Genomic DNA, 21,817 nt, shown 5'->3' on the forward strand with positions numbered 1-21,817 from the left:
TAGACTATAGTTCTGAGCACATGATGCCCTACCTCTGGGGAGACCCTGTTTGGGAATACCTCTTGCACCACTGCTGTTTGATCATTAAAAATGAATAATGGGGGGAGATACATCTTTAGTAACAAAGTTTTATATAAACTAATTTGTTTGAAATGTGCTGAACTCTTGGCTTGTTCTTGTTTGTCTACTGACTTGCTGCTGCTCTATATTCAGTGGTTGTAAGATGTGTTCTTTTCAAATAACACATTCTGCTGCACTACATGCATGCACAGGGTAATTTATCATCTTGATACAGTGCCTGCAATTCTGTCCTTAGTGAGTGTCCTTGTTGTACTGTACCTTATCTTTTAGAGCTAGTGTAACATTCCACTTCTTGGCATGTCTGTTTTCTTCCTCAACCCATATGCTGCTGCAGTTTTCATTCACGTTTGCTGTAAATTTAGTTAAAAACTTGTTCCTGCCTACGCATCTCTCACTCACTCCTCTTTATCTTCAATCTGTCATTTCACCCAGCTGTTCCGTTCATCCTACCTCTACTTTTTGTTCTTCTGTTTGTAAAGGGAAATCTCACTCATTTCACTCCCAGTTGTGGAATGAACTAACCGAAACTAGCAGAGCTGTGCACTCATGTTACCCTTTGTCATCATCTACTAAAGGCACACCTATTTAACAATGCCTAATCTCCCCAGCTCTCTGGGGTTTTTGCTGGTCACAGCTGAAGCTGCCTGTTCGCTCCGGTTTTATGTCTTTAAGGTAACAGTTATGTTTTCTTGTCTTGTGACAACCTGCCATTTTTCTTTTATGTGACTGAATCACACACTGTCTCTTTCAAAGAGTCATTGTTTTTTTTTATTTTCTTTGATTGATGACTGCCGACAGGTGTGAGTTTCTGGTGTGGGTTTACACCGAGAGAGTTTGCTGTCAGTTCCGATCTGTAAAAACCGCTGTTTTAGAAACATATGGCTCGCTGTGAGGTGCCAGTTTTTTCCTGATTTGGTAGAAATGCAGCAGCGCTAACTACACAGAGGATCTTGTGCTATACTCCAGAAGAAGGTTTCAGTCCACCAGTTGTTAATGTTTACAGTATGTTGCAAAAGTGTGTTTTCTTCTAGAACTGGAGAGGACAGGCTGAGCAGGCCTTGATAAACCAAGGGCGGCGTACAACAAGGCTCCTTTCTCAGTGATGTTGATCTGCTGTTCTGGCTGGAATCATTCACTGTATGACCAGCTAGGCAGGTCATATTCAAATCTAGCGAGCCAATTTAGTAAGACACAGACGCAAAACACTGGATATGTTTTTTTTTTTTTTTTTTTATCCAGCAGTCTGCATTAGGACTTGTACGCACTGTGATTTTTAGCCAAAATTCGTCTCAGCTATGAAGCCATGGAAATCAGGCCCAGCCTGAAAAATGTAACGTATTGGTCATCTCCGTTTCTTTTCCTCTCAATGATGTGCTGTCCATTATGCATATTACTGTTTGTGGAATGTTTCACACATGGATTATGAGTGAGCATTTCACGGCCATTAATGTTCACTGGTTGACAACCCTAACGTACAACATTTATCACAACAGATCTGTAAACGACACACATTAATGCTGTTTATACTATACATTCAATGCATTCTTTTGATGACTTTCTCTCCTTGTGTGAATGATTGGTTTGACATTCACAGACACTGACTAGAGTGAAATCTCAGAATCCTGCACGGTCATATTATACTGTAATTTGCATCTCGTATACTCGCGTGGATTGTGCTTTGTTTAATGAACATTGTGGAGAGGAACAGTGATTCTCCAGTGTTAGGCATTCAGCCCTAGCTTTCACACTGCAGGAAACACTATTCACTTCAGACTGGATCTAATTTAATAGAAACTGGAGTGCAGTTTGAGTGGCCTGCTAATGGTGCATTGTAATCATATTGCTGATGAATGTCTGTTAGTTTTCACTCATACCAACATACTCTTATTTACTATGTCTCTAAAAGTATTTGCATAACAGGGAAAAGTTTGCTGTGTGTGTATGAGTGTGCAATTCAGTTGTGTCTACTAGTGTCTTTCTTTCAGTTTTTATGCTTTTGTTGTGTGAGTGTGCTTTACTACATGTGATTGTGTCACTCAGTGTATAGTGAGGTGTGTAGAGATTGTAGTGTACTCTCTTGACAGTACGGCTATGTAGACTGTGTTGTGCATGTGTAGACTGTGTAGTGTGTGCACTGTGGACAGTTTAACTTACTCTTTAAATAGTGTATGCCCAGGGGTAAACAAGTGAGCCAATAAGGCCAGATTACTTTCCCTCTGTGCTCCACATGAGTCCTGCAGGGCAGCAGGGGAATGTTGCCTTGCAGGGGTCAAAAGCAGAGCAGGTCCTCTGTGAGCATCATGGTTAGAGTCACCATGTTTGTTACAGCGAGATCAGTGTAAGAGTAGCCGATGGCAGACAAGGCAGACCTCTGATTAGAGGTCTCTGTGGACTATGGTGGAGTATCCACTGAGCAACTGGGGTTGAACTTGATGAGACATTGTAGCAGCAGCACATTAAGGAGAAGGACTTACAACAGTATCAGCGCTAGTTTTTAATAAGTTCAATATTAAGGTCAATGCAAAGCATCTTAAGAAGGAGAAACTGCATATTGTCCATGTGTTGAACACTAAGATTGGTTAGAGGAACGTCCTGACTCTTGAGTCTTGTCTGTCTTTGAAGCAACAGGTCTTAGCAGAGATTGGCTGGACCCAGCAGACAAAGGAAACACCAAGCGCATCTGCCATTTTTATGACCTTGACAAGCCTTAGTAGGGATTTGCCATGGGTTCTCTCTCACTGGCAGCCATTTTTATGACCTTAACAAGCCTAAGTAGGGATCTGCCATAGGTTTTCTCTTGATGGCAGCCATTTTTATGACCTTGACCAGCCTTAATAGGGATCTGCCATAGGCTCTCTCCCACTGGCAACCATTTTCATGACCTCAATGAGCCTATCATAGGTTCTCGCTTACTGGCAGCCATTTTAAGAGTACAACAGACCATATTTGTACTGATCTGCTGTTTTCCCTGGAAGGATCCATTAATCGCAGACTTATGGACTTCCCTCCTCCTGGGCAAGCTGCTTCCAGTCAATTAGCAGATTTTTGATGCACACCATAAACTGACACATAACTGCATCAATCTGACAAGACAAGGGTGTTCTTTGAAGTCGTTTTCTCAGAAAATTCCTCTGTTGCTTTAACCAGAGCCCATATTGTGATGAGAAGTAATGCATATTGGAGGCGTAAGAAGGAGGACATTGTTTGTGATTTGAAACTATAAATGCAGTTTATTTTACTCAGAATCTAAAGGTTTGAAATATTCTGGTCTGACACTGATTTGGGATGTATTGGTGATGTAGAAAATTCAATTTATTTATCATTTTATGTTATACCATGGCCACACATTAGTATGAAAGATTCATATACTTTATATGTAGGTAATGTTCACATGATGTTTAAACTTGAATTTAAAGAAGTGAAATACAGCTAACATTATTCACATCTTTATTCGATTCATATATGAGGAAAAAAAAAAACAGGACAAAACAATAATCCACCTTGTTCTCTGTAAAGGGAATAGTCAGGAGTGCGCAGCCCCCTGGCTAGACCATAGCCGCACTTGCCTGGTTGCTGATTGGTGGAGCTGTCGGAGGTCATGGGAGGGGCCTCGGAGGACTGTGCAGGCATTGTGTTTACTAACATAGAGAGAGCGTGAAGAGGTGTGCCACGGTCACACTCTCAGAAGTGGAAAATTACTCCTAGACCATATGAAAGGTCTTCTCTATTTATAGGGCTGTTGTGCGCAGTGTTGAAATGACTCCTTGAAATAGTTGTCAGTTACTCAGTCATAATTTCAGTTCTGTTAAACTCGTTGACATTGAAAGATGCTGAAAACAGTTCTCCTGATGTGCAAGTGTGTGTTTGCAGACTTGCATGCTTGGCTGGGTGGATGCCGTAGGTATTCAGGTCACAAAAATATAGCCTCTGCAGAAATGAGAACTTCTCTGCCATTAATATTTTTATGGAGAACAAGTACATTTCCTATGTGTATTAATAATGTGTCAGACTCAGTTTGTTTTCAGTTTCCAAAAAAAAAAAGGTAAAAAATGAAGCCTATGGAATTAAGGTCAGTCGTATTCTGTAAATGTTTTCTGGAAACGTTGACTCATTTGATAGTTTGCAGTTGATGCTACACATTAAGCAAGACCACTTTCAGGCATACTGCATTTTCAAGAGTTATCGCTCCTTCTTCTCCATCCATAAGTCCATGTGAATTCAATATTTATGTTATGTGACACACTGTGTTCTTGGTGACCCCTGAAAGTTGCTGCCTTCATGCAGATGAGCCTTTGTAGATTTAGTATAGGGGGTCTCCTGACTTAAGCAGGCATTGGCAAGGAAACTGGTGCACTAACAGGAGGTAGTGTCCAGGCAAAGCACACCAAAGCATGCCTAACTGCTTTCTGCTTAGTCTCAGTGACTTGCCTGTGTGCTGCAATTCTAAAGGAATACTTCTGCATGTGGTGCCAACCAGGGAGTTCCAAAGTTCCACTGATTGCAATTCAGATCAGATCAAGTTTTTGGTGTTGGAACTTTTGTACGTGTGTGCAAAACAGGGGTTCAGATGCAGGTGACCCTTCCATGCAGCTTCCTTGCCGTTACAGCAGGGACCTGCTACATGTTTGCTGTTGCATTCGTTGCATTCCTTCTACTCAGGATCAGGAATATCCGGCTAAATTTAGGCCTGTGCAAGCCTATGATGCTGAGGTCACAGCAATCATGTCCCTGGACAGAGTGGTATGGAAACATGCTTTCATGGAAATGTTACAGGACTGTTCTCACATGAGGCAGCCAGTTCAATGATTTCTTACTACCTTATGGATTGTGGGCATATTTTACATCACCATATGTGTCCAAGTGTCCAGAATACCACAGGGTGCACCATCTGTTTGAATATGAGCATCAGCACCCCCTGCTGGATGGTTATTTTAGCTTCATTTCCCTCTTGCTTTTGTGTCACATCAAGTGATGATTAATTACTGATGTCCAAAAAAGGCAGCATTTTTATGTCTTATTTTTGCACAGTGTTGTGTTTCTTTTGTAAGTAAATGGTTTGGCAGAAGAGTGCTATTAGGATAATAGACAACATTTCATGGTTTGGCTAAAACTAAAGAAGTGAAACTATGCTTTAGAAAATAATACACACGCTACAGGTCATGTTTGGAAATAATCATACATCCTGTGGTTTCTGTTTGAGTTACAGAAATTTTATATATGTACCACATTTTATAATTTAAGAGTGCTGCATCACTGTGGTGACTACACTGTGTGGTACCTTAGCCTATTGCTTATTACTTCATCTCAGAATCCAGGTATGTGTCTATGTATAACCTCGGTATTATGTATATCTTTCGGAAGATATACATAATACCGACCATGTAAATATAGCTTGTTACTTAATTGTTGTATACTTTAATGTGAGTTCAGCTAACGCCACCTTCTACAGTACTTATGTTATTGCAATTACATATTCCAGTTATTAAAATATTTTGTTTGCCAAAAGGAATGTTCTTGTCTTCTGTGGTTCTACACAGTAGCTAAGGACCTTTTAACCACATTCAAAATAAGGTCAATTGAGGACTGAGTGTTAATATATTCTGCTACTCAAATGTAGGATTATGTATTAAAACCATTTATCGTAATCTGGATGAGTTGTGTAGACTTTAACATTGAGAATATTTGTCTGGAAAGACCTATACAAGAACACTGCATTCACTGGAATGATTTTGTGTGCTTGTGTACTGTACAATTGCGTTAGAGCTCAGGAATTATAATGACTATATTGGCTAATTCAACATAGGCCAATTGATCAGCACCTGGTAAGAGCCACATTTCATTACAGCACATGTGACACAGGCATTCCATTATGAAAAGCAATGAATTATTGTATTGATGTTATAATTATATCTTGTTTCCCTAAGGATATAAGCATTAATATTGCCAGTGCAGTGAACTGTCAGTCAAGAGATCCTCACAAACATGCTTCAGCGAGTCCTACAGAGTGCCTAAATTTAAAAAAAAAAAAAAAAAAAAAACACGCACACAATTTAGTACCGCCTTTTGATTTGATTTGTGCGTGTGAAGTTTGTCACGGCTCCGCTTGCAGTCTTGTGGCATTATATAACTCTGTCATCAGGTCTCATTGCAGGTCTTACTGAATCAGAGGATGTATTGTTTTCTGGTTCCTCCTTGTTGGTTTGACAGGCAGATGCTGTGAGGGTTTCTCAGACAGTAAATCAAGTCAGAGTGGTGCTTCTTGGCCAACCTGTTCTGAGAGAAATAGCCTCACATATCTGTCACAGCTCTACTAAGGTAGTCTGTCTTTGAATGGCTTGCTTTAGGGTGATTGAATTAATGCATAATAGTGTTCGCAAGGCACGTCATTAAAAAACGCATTAAATCACCTAAATCTCTTTAACACCTAACATTGACTCATCATTATGAGTCTTGCATGCACAGGTCCCTGTTTAGAGGCTCCTCTGTATCTATTTTCCCCTCCACCTCATAATGCAGTCTGAGACACATAAACTTGGGGAAATTTGAATCTCTCCTCATTCCAGTAGCTGTACTCCATGGCTCAATGGGCTATTCTTTACATGACAGATGTTAATGAATATCCATTTGCAATTCATCAAAATAGTGTGGCAGTATGTTCCAGATGTACTTTTATTTTTCAGCTAAATCATTAAGTGATTAACAAAAAGAATAGAAAGGTCTAGTTCATCACTTGAAAAATTTTTGCTTTTTTCTTGCCAAACTAAAAGTCTGAATGAAGCGATGTGTTGCGCTATTCTCCTCAGTCCCAGGCAGTCCATGAACCCTATTCCATTAGAGTAAAGGAGGTCATATGTGCAGGCCATGCAATTATATTAAATAAGGCTTACAATATTGTAAATCTATGGAAATACCAGGGACTGCCGTAGAGTGAGGCTGCGTTTGACTTGGCTGGCTAATTAGTACGATTATTGCACAGCTGCATTGGCTGGAAGGCTTTATCAAAAGGCTCACTCTAAGGGAATGCCTTGTCTCGACAGCTTCTACACAGCAACATCCTCTTTATTTTGGGAAAGGAGGATTCTGTCTGGAAAATCATGCTCTAAATTTTCCCGGGGGGCCTGGGGGAAATGAGGGATGGAGGGGGGGTCGTGTGTATTGAAAGAAAAATCTTATTCGAAATGCAGGCTATTCCACATCCGTATGTCTCCAGCGCTGTATACCCTCAATAAATCTGATTCAGGTTTGTGAGAAAGTGAGAAAGTTAAAAATGCTGTTAAAGGCTTGCACTGCTACAGAGTAGTAGACAAGTTATGCTCAGGCTTGAATGAGGTTGACTTATGGTTTTAATGTAAGGATGGCCATTGGCCCAGAAGTGTTTCACTTGAGAAGTGGGACCTTGGTCTGGGGTTAAGCAGGTCACGGTGGAGCCTGCCCTACTCAACAAGCCTTGGAGGTCAAAGTGCCAGGCAGAGCTCCAACCATGTGAAAATCTTCAGGATTGAATCTTCCACAATTCCCAGCAAAACAATCTTCTTAGGGAATAGGAATGGGAATGTTGAGCAATCAAGCTTGCAGGAAATGAGGAAAACAACTCTGGAAGTCCTTCCCTCAACATGAAATGATATTTTCAATAGGGGAAATTGGCTCTGTGATAATGGTGTCAACAGATCAATATCTCGGCAGCTACGTAAATATGTCATGTTGTGGGTGGAAGTCTGTTTACTTTTCAGTAGATTCTTTTGTATCTTGCTATTTGGTGTTGAGGTTTGTGTCAGTCAGATTTTGTAGGCTAGTTAAGTTGGGACATCATAGTCATACCTGTAATCTTTGTTTTCATGTGTGGAGATCCTTTTCATTGTCTTTATGTGGCGCATTGTCAAATGCTTTAGGGTTCAGAAAAAACCTAGTAATTTAAGTTTCATGGACAAGTGGAGTGTATATGCACAAAAGTGTGCTAATAGTTGTGGTCCATTCTCTATGCCTTATTTGTGTCTCTTTCAGATTTGCTTGTTTTCTGCCTGCTCTCAGGTTTGCTCTCCTCTCTGATCTGTCTCTCTAGGTGACATTCTGTGAGGCGTCACCCCTCTTATTAAACCTGTGCTTCTCAAAATAATTGAATTACCCAGTGCCAGTGTTTGTGTCCTGATCTCGGTGCCTCTCCTGTCCTCCCCCTCCCTGCTCCCGCGCGCCGTTCGGCAAACTGTGGCTGCAGTAATCCACCGGACCAGCATGGCTCCCCCAAGACGGCGTCGAGCGCGTCGGCGATGACATCACGCATCTTGCTCCGGCAGCAGCTGATGAGGGAGCAGCTGGAGGAGCAGGAGCGGCGTGAGCAGCAGAGACAGCAAGCCTCGCAGTTCCTGCAGCAGCAGCGCACCCCCGGCGCCCAGACCCCCGCCATCAACGTCAGCGCGCCTCCCAGCCTGACTCCCACCACACAAGTACCCATGGAAGTGCTCAAGGTAAAGCCACTCTTCTGCCATCCGCAGCACCACACCGGTCTGTGCCCTGCCCAAATGCCCAAACATCCAGGTTTGGATTGTTTTGACATTCTTTTGAAAAATATTCAGGACCTTTTTGGTTGTGTTGTTTTGTGCTTGCTTTGGGGTTTGGAGGTTGGTGGCCGGTGAAAGATTAAAGTGATTTCTTGGTTTTTTAGAGTCTGTTCACTTTGTTGAGCATAAACTTCATGATTCATTTCAGCGAGTGTGCTACAATGTAGCACAAAAATTCTAGTCTAGCAAATGAACTGTGCTCAAATGCATATGGGGATTAGCTTTCCAGAGAGAATTCCTCTTTAATGCAGGCTGTTTCCAGCATTTTGGCATTAGACAAGTTTAATCCTATTTGCTCAGCTACAGTGACGTCTTTTCGCTGCTTTGATTCTTTGTGCGTCGGGTGGACTACAAACTGTTCATATGTTCATATTTGAGTGGGGAGACAAAATGTTATAATTACTCTAAAAATGAATTTGCACCCAAGAATACACCCAGCTAATTCAATCTGGTAAGGATTACTCTAGTGTGCAGAATGTCTATGGATTGCTTTGTTTCATTAAATTGCATTTTCACAGATGACAATTAAGAGAGCAAGGGATATTTATGGAAATTGACATTCAAAGTGGAATGTTGAAATGTAATGTTTGACACTCAACATTTTTTTTCTTTTTTTCTTGATCAGTTCAGAAATTGCCATAGTAAAAAACAATTGCAATGTTCTAGAACATGTTGTTCTTTTTTATGTAACCTAAAAGGTATCATCATTCAATTTGTTAAACATTAGATAAGCCATCGGATATCGGCAATAAGTGTATGACTTTTGTCTTGTCTTTCGATTTTTAAAAATATACATTCTGTTCACAGCTAAAGTATCTAATACGTCAGAGAGAATGATTATGTATGACACGTGCAGTCATAAAAGTAACGTTAAAAGTAATGTTTTGTGTGCAAGATTTGACACCTGTTCTATTTTAGGCACCAGGTGTGTCAAGAGTGTTGGTAATTCAGTTTTGAAAGTATTTCTTTCATAAGTCACAGCTTGGACATGGATTGAGAATTGGAATTCCTGTTATTTGATGATTGATTTCTGTGGTGATGCATTATCATAAGAATTGCTTTGTTGTCTGAGGATCCACAGGGACCAAACATTTTTTGAGTTCAGGGTCAGACGTTCATTCCTTATACTTGTTTTTAAAATCAAAACCGAGCTGTTTATTGTTAAGGAATACGTCATTAGTGGACAACATCTATTCACAGTATGATTAGCTCTAAAAATCCATGGACAAAGGATCTTTGTGTCCAATTATTATTAGTATTTGTATTGACAAAATATACAGAAACTGAAATGTTGCAATATGGAGGTTATTATGATTCTGAAAATATTAAATGTTTATTTTCAGTACGATAAGCCCAACTTCTTACTATATTTCTCCATGTTTATCTGTGGTTTGCATCAGTGATTATTGTAGTGTTTTTTTTTCCTGAGGTTTCTCACATTTTCCTTTTCAGTTAAGTTGATTTGAATAATGCAGAATGTGTCATAAGTCATGTACTAGCACGACTGTTTCTGTGTTGACCTCAACGCAGTGACTGGATATTCTTCTAAATGCATAGTAGCTTTATGGATCTGTTGACAGTTTTCATGACAAATAGTACTGTTCAGGTTCCAAGCCAATCTGTGTAAAGACTCAGTTCTCTTACTCACTGATTCTGAAGACATTTTCTTGCTGGTTTTAAACTTCAAAGTGAAAAACACTCGGCCCTTATAGAATTATAGCAATAGCAAGGCATAATGTAAAGTGACCTCAATTATATCAACCAAATGCCATTGCCAAATCAAAATAATTGAATTTCCAGTCCACTGAAGTGAGCTTGTGCACTCAGGTCTTTTTCTTACTTAGGCCAGATATGTAGTTGACCACCCACTGTCTATGTCAGGTCTTGTCTCAGTGAGTGAAGTGCAGGATTAATATGACTTGAGTAACATCAAAGGAAGTATGCTATCTCCTCGTAGAGATAAAATATGTAGTCTGACATGCAGTGAACCATAGAAATGAATGATTTATCATATATAACTGCATGCATTCAGATTTCGTGGAGAATTCTGCCTCCACACACATACGTATTCTTCTGTTGAAGTGTATAGAATGCAGGTCTGCAACAGTCAATTATCAGCTACAAGATTCTCTCAACCTTCTGCTGTGACTTCAAAGGAGAGATGGCAGCTAGCAAAACTGGAATTTTCAAGTGAAGAAGTGAAACTAATGCAACGCGAAGATCCCCATAGTCAATCAGTTGTTGTCACACTTCATGAACAGCGTGTCTTTTCCACAGATATGCTCCGTCAGTGTCTGCAGAAATGGTAATCTCTGATTTACAGTCACCTCACTCATGAATATTTAATGCATAATTACCATTGCTATCTCATTGTAACCCCCTTTTCACTCTCTTTTTGATGAGTTTTCTTTTATCACTCCATGACATTTACTGAAAGTATTTATCTAATTAAGCCAATCTAAGATGCAATCAAATACAATGAAAATCTAGTTAATTGCACTAAACCTCAAAATGATTGATTTGACATTTCATTTTAAATGTGTGATAAAAGTAATCAATGCATTTTCTGTACTTCCTTTTTTCCTTTTTATTCAAAGTTGTTCATTGAAATTTGAGTGAAGTTTAGCAGCTGAAATGCAGGTGTATTCTGTAAATTAAATTTTCCTGGACCTGTAATTGATAGTTAAATTATTGGGGTCCACATGGTTGAATAAGGAGATAATTGATTAGCTGAATGTACAATAGTACTTATTCGCTGTGAAATACTGCCTTCACCTTGTCACATAGATAAATTAAGAAGTTCATGCTGAGGTAATTATCTAATAGCTCTTGCAAGTTCACAGTACACTTGTTTTAAAATTGCCTGGTTCCTGGAAAACTTCAGGTTATTTGTTCATTTTTACACATTATTATGCTCAGTTGTTTCCTTAACCCAGGAGACAGCAAGCTTGAGTCTCAGGCTGGGCACTGTCCTTTTATCCTTGAGAAAACTACTTCCAAGGTACTTCCCCTGAATTGCCTCAGTATCCAGAAGAATAAATACGTAATATGTCAAAAGTACACAGTGTAAGTAGGCTTCAGCCATGGAGTCTGCTAAGTAAATAAAAAATGTAAACAAGTATGAATGCTTTGAATGTTTCAGTGCAATAATAGCCAGTGTAAATACAAGTTCCTTGGCAGAGCTCAGTAGATTTTTTTTTGTTACACTGGCCCCTATGTCATTGCATATTGCAGTGAGGTAAGTGGGCTTTTTAATCACAGGGTGGCACGTTCAGACCCTGAGTGGAGGACCGCTGCTGTATTCCTCAGCAAGGTATTTTACGTTAATTACTTCCGTAAATATCTAACTGCAAAAACGAATAATATGCCAGCCATGTAAGTCTCACTGAATAAGTTATGGTGTTTTCTAACTCAGGTCCTGGGACCACACTGCATGCTGGTGTTTTTTTTTTTAACTCCTTTTAATTAATTAGGTTTGATTGAGCTGTTAACAGAACACTGACCTATAATCAAATTTTAACACTTAATCTGCTGTAAATCCTTGGTGAAAGAAATGTGTTGTTTGGTGTAACTTTGTGCTGGTAAAAGATGCAAGCAATACTGTTTATTCAACCTCTTTGTGAATATGTGACACTTGAAAAAAATTTGTGGCATTTGCTTCATTTAAGACAAATGAGCCATTAAGCATATTGTTCTAAGTGCTAAATTAATTTACAAAACAACAACATATTTATAAATACTTTATGTGAATTTAGTTTACTTGAAGGGTACAGATGAAAGGTGTAAGAAGTACCTTTAAGAAATAACCCTTATCTGTTAGCACAAAAATCCATTTTATTCAAAAATTCCAAATAGCATATACATGTTAAATTATGTCAAACTCATGCCAGTGTTTAATTAATTGCTTATTCAAACCTTACTCATTGAAAGCGCTGTGTGAAAGAAAACCGGCATATACAATGTGCAGCATATGTGGGGTGCTATGTAAGTGAATGTGTGATATTGCGAATTGGAATGACACACATATGTTACAGTGAGCATCTTGGAAAACACGCAGATATACTGTATGTGTAATATTTTCAAAACCAAACCCTCTGTGAGATGACGGTCGTATTTGATCATGTAAAACAGGATCATGCTTGCTATGCATACAGTAGTAAGATTACAGAGGAGCTGAAATCCATGCCGGACATGTTGTATTGCTTACTGTGTGCGGCTCACACATCTCCTCCTTCAGCTCATTATAAGAACATGCATGCAATATGCCTGCACAAGGTCTGGACTGTGGTTTCTTAATGTACCCCTCTTGGTTTGGGAACCGTTTAGTGGACTGCCAGCAAATGAAGCACGTCTGTCTAAGCTGCAACAGCCTTAGATCTTGATCCGCTTTTTTCAGAGGCCATCATGCTGACCGAATCAAAGGTGACAAACTGAAGAAATTCTTGTCATTCAGGAGGTACTTAAATGCATTTTTCATTGTCTGAATTACCAACAAAAAGGACTGGTCTGGCCAGGACCGCTGGGCCGTTTCAACCTGCCTGTCTGTGATTAGATTAGCGGGGTCCTCACAAAGCTATAGAGGCAGGCGAAATTAGCTTAGAGGTACCAGGCAGGGCTGCTCGACCATAAAAGTGAAAACATTAAGCTCAGATGAGTTTGTCTAAAGACTGATTGGTCCCTTAATTAGCCAAATAACCTCTAACCTTTGAGAAATAAGTAAGGGATAAGTTTAGGGATCAAGACAAAGGCAAGCACAGTTTTACCACACACTGAACACTAATTCAGCAAAGAATGCTTGTAATTAGGCCCGCTGCTTTCATTCCTTGGCATATTTAAGGAAAAAAAAAAACACAGTGCTTTGAAATAATGACTGCAGGATCATATCCAGGGAGTTTAACATCATTGTTCTCTTTGCTTAAAAAGATAAAGTCCTAAATTGCTCAGTTTTCTGTGTAGGTACATGTTACATATATACTTGTATAAATACATAACAGACACAGAATGGAGGACAAAATATACATCATCATCAAGGCAGCAATGCACATATTTACGCAGAGCTGAAGACATAAAATTATATTACAAACCTATGTCTTCAATGGTTCACTTACGCTATTTTTTATATTAAAAATAATGTTTCACTTTCTGTACATTTGGCAAAAAAAATGTGACTTAAAATGAAGCATGTTAACAAGTGTCTAGATGTTGGCAGTTTACAAGTTAACCTTTGGTAGAAAATGCAAGAAATTTGAAGTCTTACAGTTAAACATGCCAGTGCTCACTCTTAAATGAATGCTTAAGTCATGCTTAAATCAACACATAACCTCTGATGAACTTAAAGACTAAATGTCTTTGAATCTTTGAGTCATTATCCTCTAAGGTCTCTCAAAGGTAAAGTAAGGACAAAGTGCATTGCAGTTAGACTGAATAGAGCTCTTCATTTCACTCAGACACCAAGCAGTGACAACACGAGCCCTTGACAGTAACAGAGTGGAGAACTGTTGGATTGAATGTGTGCAGCTAGTAGCAGGGCAACTTTGATTTGCAGAACAGAAGAGCGCAGAGCGAGCAGGATTAGGCTAAAGGGCTCTTACAATGATTAACACAGCCGGGGATGCAGTAAGGACTTTAGTGCCTGTGGTGACCCCAAATAGGGATTTGCTTGGTTTTTAAGCTTTACCTGACTGTATGTGGTAAAAATTGATGTAGTGTCAGTTCTGCCTTTAGTTTATTTGCAACGGTTGCAGAGTTCAGGTTCCGCTTTTGTCAAGGGCAGGGTGATGAATGAAATCATCATTTGAAAAAGATATTTTGAAACTCACATTCTACCCTGCTTGATTAGCAGATGCTTATCCAGAGCAGGTTATATATTTGGCATATCATCCTTATATACAGCAGAGTATTTACTAAATCATTCCAGGTTAAGTGCAGCAGATAGTGTTTTCAAGGTTACAAGAGCAGTGCTCTACCTGGGAATTAAATTGGTTTATAAGCCAATTGAAGCCTTGCTTCTTACCACTGTGCTACATAATGTTGCTGCCGAATAGTATCAATAGTAGTTGGTGAAATATCTCCCTGCTTGCCCTTTGTTTATTTTCTGGTCAGTTTCTATCTCCCCAACACTTCTCAGTGCTCAACCTGACTTGTATCAATTCAGCTACAGTTCACCTGGAGCAATGCCCACATCTCACAGACTCACAGGAAATGAAAGCAGCGCTGAATATAATCCAGAATCTCTAACAGTTTAGCTTTGAAATTCATGATAGTTCTGTATTTCTGTATTTTTTACATTGCATCTTTATTTTTGTCAAATCCTTAGCAGTGTTGATGATTACAACATCACCAAGACGTAGCACGCATGTCAGCTCGTTTGACAGAGCTCAGGCGTTCTCTGTAATAGTGCTGTTGGCACTTTTAGCACTCATTTAGCACACACTCCTATCCAGACCACCTTACAAAGGTGCATACAAAAAGGTTAGGCTGAGAGCAGAGACAGCACTAAATAATAAGTGTCACAATCCGATAGTGCTATTATATTCTGTTCGTCTCAATGAATTCTGCAACATTCATACCTCACTTGATAACATATGAAATTAATTATATGGACTCATGGCAGAGTAAAGTAATCAATCAGTAAAATCTGTTGACAGAATGCATTCCCCCTCAGACTTTTACCAAAAATTGTGCTCTTATGTAATATATACTCTGCCAACATCCTTTTCTGTATTTATTTTGTCTCAACAGAAAAGAAACTGAAGTTTGAAAACGCTGATGGTTTTTAGTCACATTCAGTTTATTCTCGTTTATGAAACGTGTGAATGGTCGTGCATGTCATTGCAGATATTTACTTTGGATAAAGTTGTTTCAGCATGACGGGAGTGTCCTCCTGCCCTCTGTTTTGCCCTATTCAGAACTACGCTGGATATAATAACTAATTATACTGGCTTGTGTTGCTGTGAAACGTTCGCTTCAACACGGCTCCAGAACAAATGCTTTCTCTGCAGTTGACTTTTAAATACCATCAGATAGGACAGACGGCATGATAGAGTGCTATGTGAGGACAAGCTGCCATTTTTCGCTTGTGCGGTTGGTGTCTGCGATGACCTTCCGAATGTACAACTGCAAACGGGACTAACATCGGCAGCACAGAGCTCAGCCATTGTGTACATTATGTGCTTCCTTTGGGCAGAACAGGCTCCTGGGGTTTAATGCTTTGTCATAACCAGCCTTAATAAAAGAGGCCTTTGTTCAGCAGCTCAGAAACACTACAGTACTTTGGAAGGGCTTTCTGTGAACTTACTCCTGGCTATAGTTTGCGGCCAGGTTGTAAATGCATAAATGACGCATGTAGCATATATTATGTTGCAGTTAACTGTTAAATGCTTATGATGATGATGATGATGGTGATGGTGATGATGATGATGGCATTAAAAATAGTTGTCATCATAAGCGTAGTCCTAGTCGTCTTATTTAGACCCGAGGTGGTATGGTACATTGTACAATGTCAGGCTGTGTGGTGTACTCTGGTGATGTGGTGATTGAGCTGTGTGCCGCCAGCACTATGTTGGGAGTAACTGAATGATTGGATTCCTGTTTCTTCATGTCCCATTACAGGCAGAGAACATTTCACTCTTTTGTTCTCCAAGATCTGTTCACCTAAAGTAGGTGCATTGAATCTCATACAGTTTGTGAGCTTTTGAAAAGTATTATACAAAAATAATTACAAGGTGAACAGATCATGGTGGTAGGAAATGTTTTGGTTGTTCCATTGTAGCGGTAGTTACCATGCTACAGCTGTATCCATACTCCTAGTAGCTCTGTAGCTGGGTTGGAACTGGACTACGCTATAGCAGCAATCCACCCGCTACTGCTCAATGCATCCTTTGTAGAAAGTAAATATTTCCTCTTTGCTAAATAGCATTTATTACATTTTGTTGCACATAGGACAGATTCTACCATTTGTCACCCTCTATTAAGACATATTTCATATCAGTCTTCTTTTGGGGTGCATTGTTTGTAGGCCATCTATCAATAAAACCCTTCATAGAAATCATTTTAGGCTCATATCAGACATCTTAAAAGGGCTCTGTGGATTTGTGCAGCTGCAAACATAAGCATAATTGTTTCTCAGTTTGCAAGTGCATTTTGTTAATCGCTCATAAGTTGGACAATCTTTCCTATTCTGTTTTTCAAGAGCGGGGATGGAACGTTCTTAATCGCTCTTGGTGGAGGCCCGAGGCCTAGTTCACCAGTGAAAAAGATGTGTCTTTGTTCCATGCTCTTCTTCTGAACTGAGCGGCCTGTGTCATTCGGGTTTGCTCCCTCTGCAATGCCATCTACTTTTAACCAGGAGAAAAACTCCAGCCCCTGCAGCTACAGCAAAACACACGCAGGGTCATCTAAACAGAGGCTCCTCTTGGTTTTAAGAGGAAAAAGCTCTGATTTCTTGTTTCATAGACTTCCATTCTGTGTCTCCCAGTCATGTTATTTTAGGTTCACTTATTGCAGTATCCTTTGACCTTGACCCCGAACTGACCCTCAAGGGTTTAGCTTATTGGAAGCGGAATACAATACAGTGTTCAGACCGTACTTGTTGAAATGAAACAACACTTAGACCTGACGGGTGACACTTACATTTTGTTAGCGGGAATTATTGTGTGCTCAGCAGTTTAGTCCGTGTGTTTCCTTTTCGCCTGCTATGCTTTCTGTGTGCACTCCTTTTAACCTTTCCCCCATGTGATCAACCCTGTAACCTTTACTCTCAGTTTTGGTACAGCAAAGGCCGTCATGTTACCTCATCTGACTTTTGTCTCAGGGGAATATTGAGAGGGATAGTGGGATAGCTACAGAGCTGAACAGGGCATCTTTTTTTAAATGGAAATATTTAACCAAAAGCACAGTAAAAAATTAATCCAAGAAACTTTGCGTATATAAAATATATCATATGTAAGTAAATGTCAGTTCTTCAATGTATGTCGAAGTCCATCTGATACAAATATTTGCATATATCTGACACATTGTAACTGGTCTTCAAACTGAAATGCATATATGGGGGTTTGGGTGTGTGTGTGTGTGTGTGTGTTCTGATGGGGTGGTGGCTTGCCAAGAAATTGCCACAGTTCAAACCCAAAATGACAATAACGTTTTTCTCAGGCTAAATCAGAACCATGCACAGTGATGTTCACACATTTCTGAGAAAAACAACTGCCGGATTAATAAGATAAGAAACGATCAGATTGATTTTATTTTCCCTGAAGGGAAATCCGTTGTGGCCTTAAAATGAAACGAAATGAACAACACAGATATGTGTTATTTTAGATTATATTCATTATACAATAATGAATTATTTAACACAATGGTGGAGCGTGACCTTTGCATGAAAAACACTCATGCCAGTTCAAATCTGGATCTGAATGAAATTTAGGCCTTTCCATACTCATGCAGCAGAAAATGAAGCGAGCATGGGGTTTGAATTTCCACTGTGAGTCCTTGCTTAGGTTGCAGAGCAGTGTGAGTTATTGCTAGTGCGAGCGGTATGATGTAATACTGAGATGACTGTACATTGGAAATTTTGAGAAATCCAAGATAGTCTCAGCTGGAATTATTCGATTAAATGATGTTAAATCAGGTAGCATGTAAATATGTGTTATTCACTTGGGTGTTTTACAAAGCTGGAATCATCCCCAAGGTGTGTGTGTGTGTGCATGTTCGTGTGTGTCTGTGTATGTCAGCATGTGTCTGTGTGCGTCTTTGTATGTCTGTGTGTGTGTGTGTGTGTGTGTGTGTGTGTGTATGGTTTCCTGGAACCCTCTTCTTAGAAACATACCCTCAATCTCTGCATCCTGAATACTGTAATCCTCTATGAAGTTACGGCCATTGTACAGGAGTACACAGTACATGAGGATGGGGGTGGGAACAGGGGACCCGCTTGAGCTTCACGTGTAGCGTAGTGTAACGAAACGGCTGCTGTGGCTACAGCCCTGCCTGCAGAGTGGGGAACAGAGTGCCTGTGTAGGGCTGCACATCTCAAGGAGCATCATCTGCCTGCAGCCACAGCGCAGAGGGGTCAGACAGGGTTCGGCCAAGGCCAAGGGCCCAGCACACGTTCCCCTTCACGTGCTTTCATCTTACGTGCCCAACCCTGCACAATCCTCCTCTTTTACTGTCGGCCAGCGTCGGAAAAGCGATGAGCGTGAGCTTGAAATGGATGGAAGTGTAACTGTAAGGAGCTCGAACTGTAAAAGAACTATTCGTAGGGTTTCTTTCTCTTCATTACAACTAATGAACTGTGTTACAGTAACCAAAAACTGAGTAACCAAAACCGTTTTTGTTAACGGTTCCAGCATGTGTTCATTTGTAAAAAAAAAAAAAAAAAACTTTGTTTTCTCGTTTTTTCACACAACATGGACAAATGAAATCTCTACAGTGTCTACGCAATTTCATACGTGGCAAAACAGGATGTAATCAATTGATTAAGTATGCCAAGTGGTGCTGTAATCATTTCTGCACATGGGGCTATGCCTAACATTTGTGGTTTGGCTGAAATTATACGGCACAGCAGGAGATAGAAACCTAAGTTCTTCTGAGGGATACACTCATGAATTCATTCAGGTATTCTTTTAATGTACGTAGGTACAAGGAGCTGGGCATCCGACAGTTGTGAACTGTAATGATTATTCAGTGTAGAACAGAGGAGAAACATCCAGTATACCCATGTATATGTTGTCTTGCACAGTTTTTGGTCCCTGTGCTCTATTAGGACTTTAAGAAATGTGACAGCTGTGATAGCACGATGTTGGCATCATCGGGATGATTAGAGGAAAGCGGTTTCTATCCTCAGTTTGCCGTTCTGAGGTGCTGTTCCCATACGGTGCTTCTAAATTTAAATATGCTAATGTGTGCCACCAATTCAAATCACACATTCAAAAACCTAAGTCCAAAATAAAACCTTCATGCAGCAATGATGGGAGCTGAAGAAGGGGTAAATTACTTCTGCTGATGCAGTTGACAACAAGATATTTTATTGTTTACACAGCTTCCACTAAAGGACAGCCATATAGCTGTCCTCATAGCATATTTTATTAATTACGCTTTACCTCTGAATTTCATTTTAAAATGGAAGGAACATGACTCTCATACAAGGTAAAAGGGTTTGCATGAAAACTACTTCTGACATTGATGGCTTTATTCTTGGCTGTGAGCTCATGGCCATCATAGACTTTTTGACGCCACCACAGTCCTAAGGGTTAGGATCCTACCTCTGGCTCTGAAATAAAACACTCCAAAGGGTCACTTGGGTCCTAATCTTTGACCCACCTCATTTCCACACTCATGAAATTGAATGCATGTTTTCAAGAGGTTTCATACAAACGTAGTTGTGTCTTACCATATTAATAGTACAACATGAGCGAATCCATACTGCAGGCCCAAACCAGAAATGTGGAAATTATAGACGCTGGTAAAAATTTAGGTCTAGAAGTTTTTTGGAAAGTTTAACTTGTTCCTGGTCACCTTTTTTAATGCAAAGATTGTTGATAAAAGGATGGATGACAATGTTCCATAGTGACTCTACAGCCATGGCCAGGAGGTTGGAGGTTCAAGTCTCAGCTGAGGCACTGATATTTTTAGAAAGTCAACCATTAGAGAAGTCTGACCTTTCTAGTTTGGTTTTGTTTGTTTAGAAGAACAAGATAAGTTAACACTAAAAACGACAGTACAGCCTCTGAGGTGGAAATAGTGATTTCCATTTTTAAATGCTGGCCTTAGAGATCATTGTCTGGCACTATGAGTCCAGTTGTATGATGCAAGATGCACCAAGCCTAACAGTTTTCTTGTAGACCATTGTCAGGCTGCACATAAGTATGATCCAGCTAGGTAATCGCAAGGATAACAAATTGTTAACAAAATGTGTATACTAGTACTGCTGTGATGCTCAGCTTTCATCTTGATGATCATTTACACATTTACAGGCTGTTCTGTGCCCATGTTCTTGTTATTCTTGAACATATTTTATCTTATGTAATGTTTCTTGTGTTTATATATCTTGCAATAATAGCCTTGTAAGTCACTTTGGATTAAAGCATTTGCCAAAATATACTACTACTGCTGCTACTGATAATTATATTAAATGTAGTATAAATGGTGGAGTGATAAATGCTGGACATGTAAGTGATAGAGTGCATTAAGGTGGTCAGGGCATACAGTGTACAAGAACCTCATGTTGAGCAGTGCAGTCCAGGTGTGGGGTAGGACCACAGATCCAGAGGGGGCGGGGGGAGGAAAGAAGTAACTGAAAGGAGGAGCAGACATTTAGCTTCTTCTTCACTGTCCCCCACCCCACGGGCTTGCCGAGGGAAAATGTCAAGGAAGTGAAGAAAGGCGCAGACGCATGCTTGCTGTACAAGCGTAAAGTATTCCGTTGGGTAAGACTCCCGACTGGTCAAAGGCGGCTCTGTGTTTCCTCGGCTTTTGTGAAGCCTATTCACCGCAGCCTCTCTCCCGTCACAGTTTCCTTTAATTCCAGGAAATGCCTCAGATGCTGCAGGGGGGAAGAAACACTCTCATCTTCGCCCTGTTAAGAAAGATCACGGGGAATTTCTGTGCTCTAGTGTGAGATCGTCTCAATAGATCCGTCATCACTTGATGTAATAATACATAACCAGACGTTGTATACTAGGTGGTGTTCTTATATGAAGCTCTCAGTCACTGTGTGTAATATATGTGTAGTATGTTTAGTATGTATTTGTAAAGTTTGGTTGTTCTTCCTCTTGCCCCTCAACACCGTTGGGTGTTTTATTTTCAATCGTTCACTGCAATAATTAGACATTTACAGTAGTTGTTCCAGTAATTGTTACATAAAAGGAGGTTGTACATTTATCTTGATTTTTTACAGAGATTATGAGAGGCATGTTCGTCTTTTGGCTGATCAGGATTTAGATTTTCCCCGAGCTACTGGTTTTGTTGATCAGAAATATTTAATGCATTTGGATGACTAATTGACAGATATCAATACTGATATGGATTTTTGTGTGAACAGTTTGGTAAAACTCTTGCATCTGGGCTGAATCACATTAATAACTTTTTCATATCATAAACAGTCAGTCACTCTTTGTGCCATAAATAAGTGAAACATGTATATGGCATTGATTGAATGCAAACATGAATTATTACACTTGATTTGTCTC

General features: G+C 39.8%; 1 protein-coding gene across 3 annotated transcripts in view; it reads left to right on the top strand.

The window, feature by feature from the left end:
• The window catches only part of mitfa (melanocyte inducing transcription factor a), a 43,084-nt gene that overhangs the window by 12,010 nt on the left and 9,257 nt on the right, over positions 1-21,817 (top strand). For all 3 annotated transcript variants that reach the window (XM_036530829.1, XM_036530830.1, XM_036530831.1), the window contains exon 2: positions 8,294-8,543. In XM_036530829.1, coding sequence (XP_036386722.1) covers positions 8,294-8,543 — 250 coding nt within the window. The remainder of the gene's footprint in view (positions 1-8,293; positions 8,544-21,817) is intronic.

Source organism: Megalops cyprinoides, chromosome 6 (assembly GCF_013368585.1).
Source record: "Megalops cyprinoides isolate fMegCyp1 chromosome 6, fMegCyp1.pri, whole genome shotgun sequence".
In the NCBI taxonomy this organism is placed as follows: Eukaryota; Metazoa; Chordata; class Actinopteri; order Elopiformes; family Megalopidae; genus Megalops; species Megalops cyprinoides.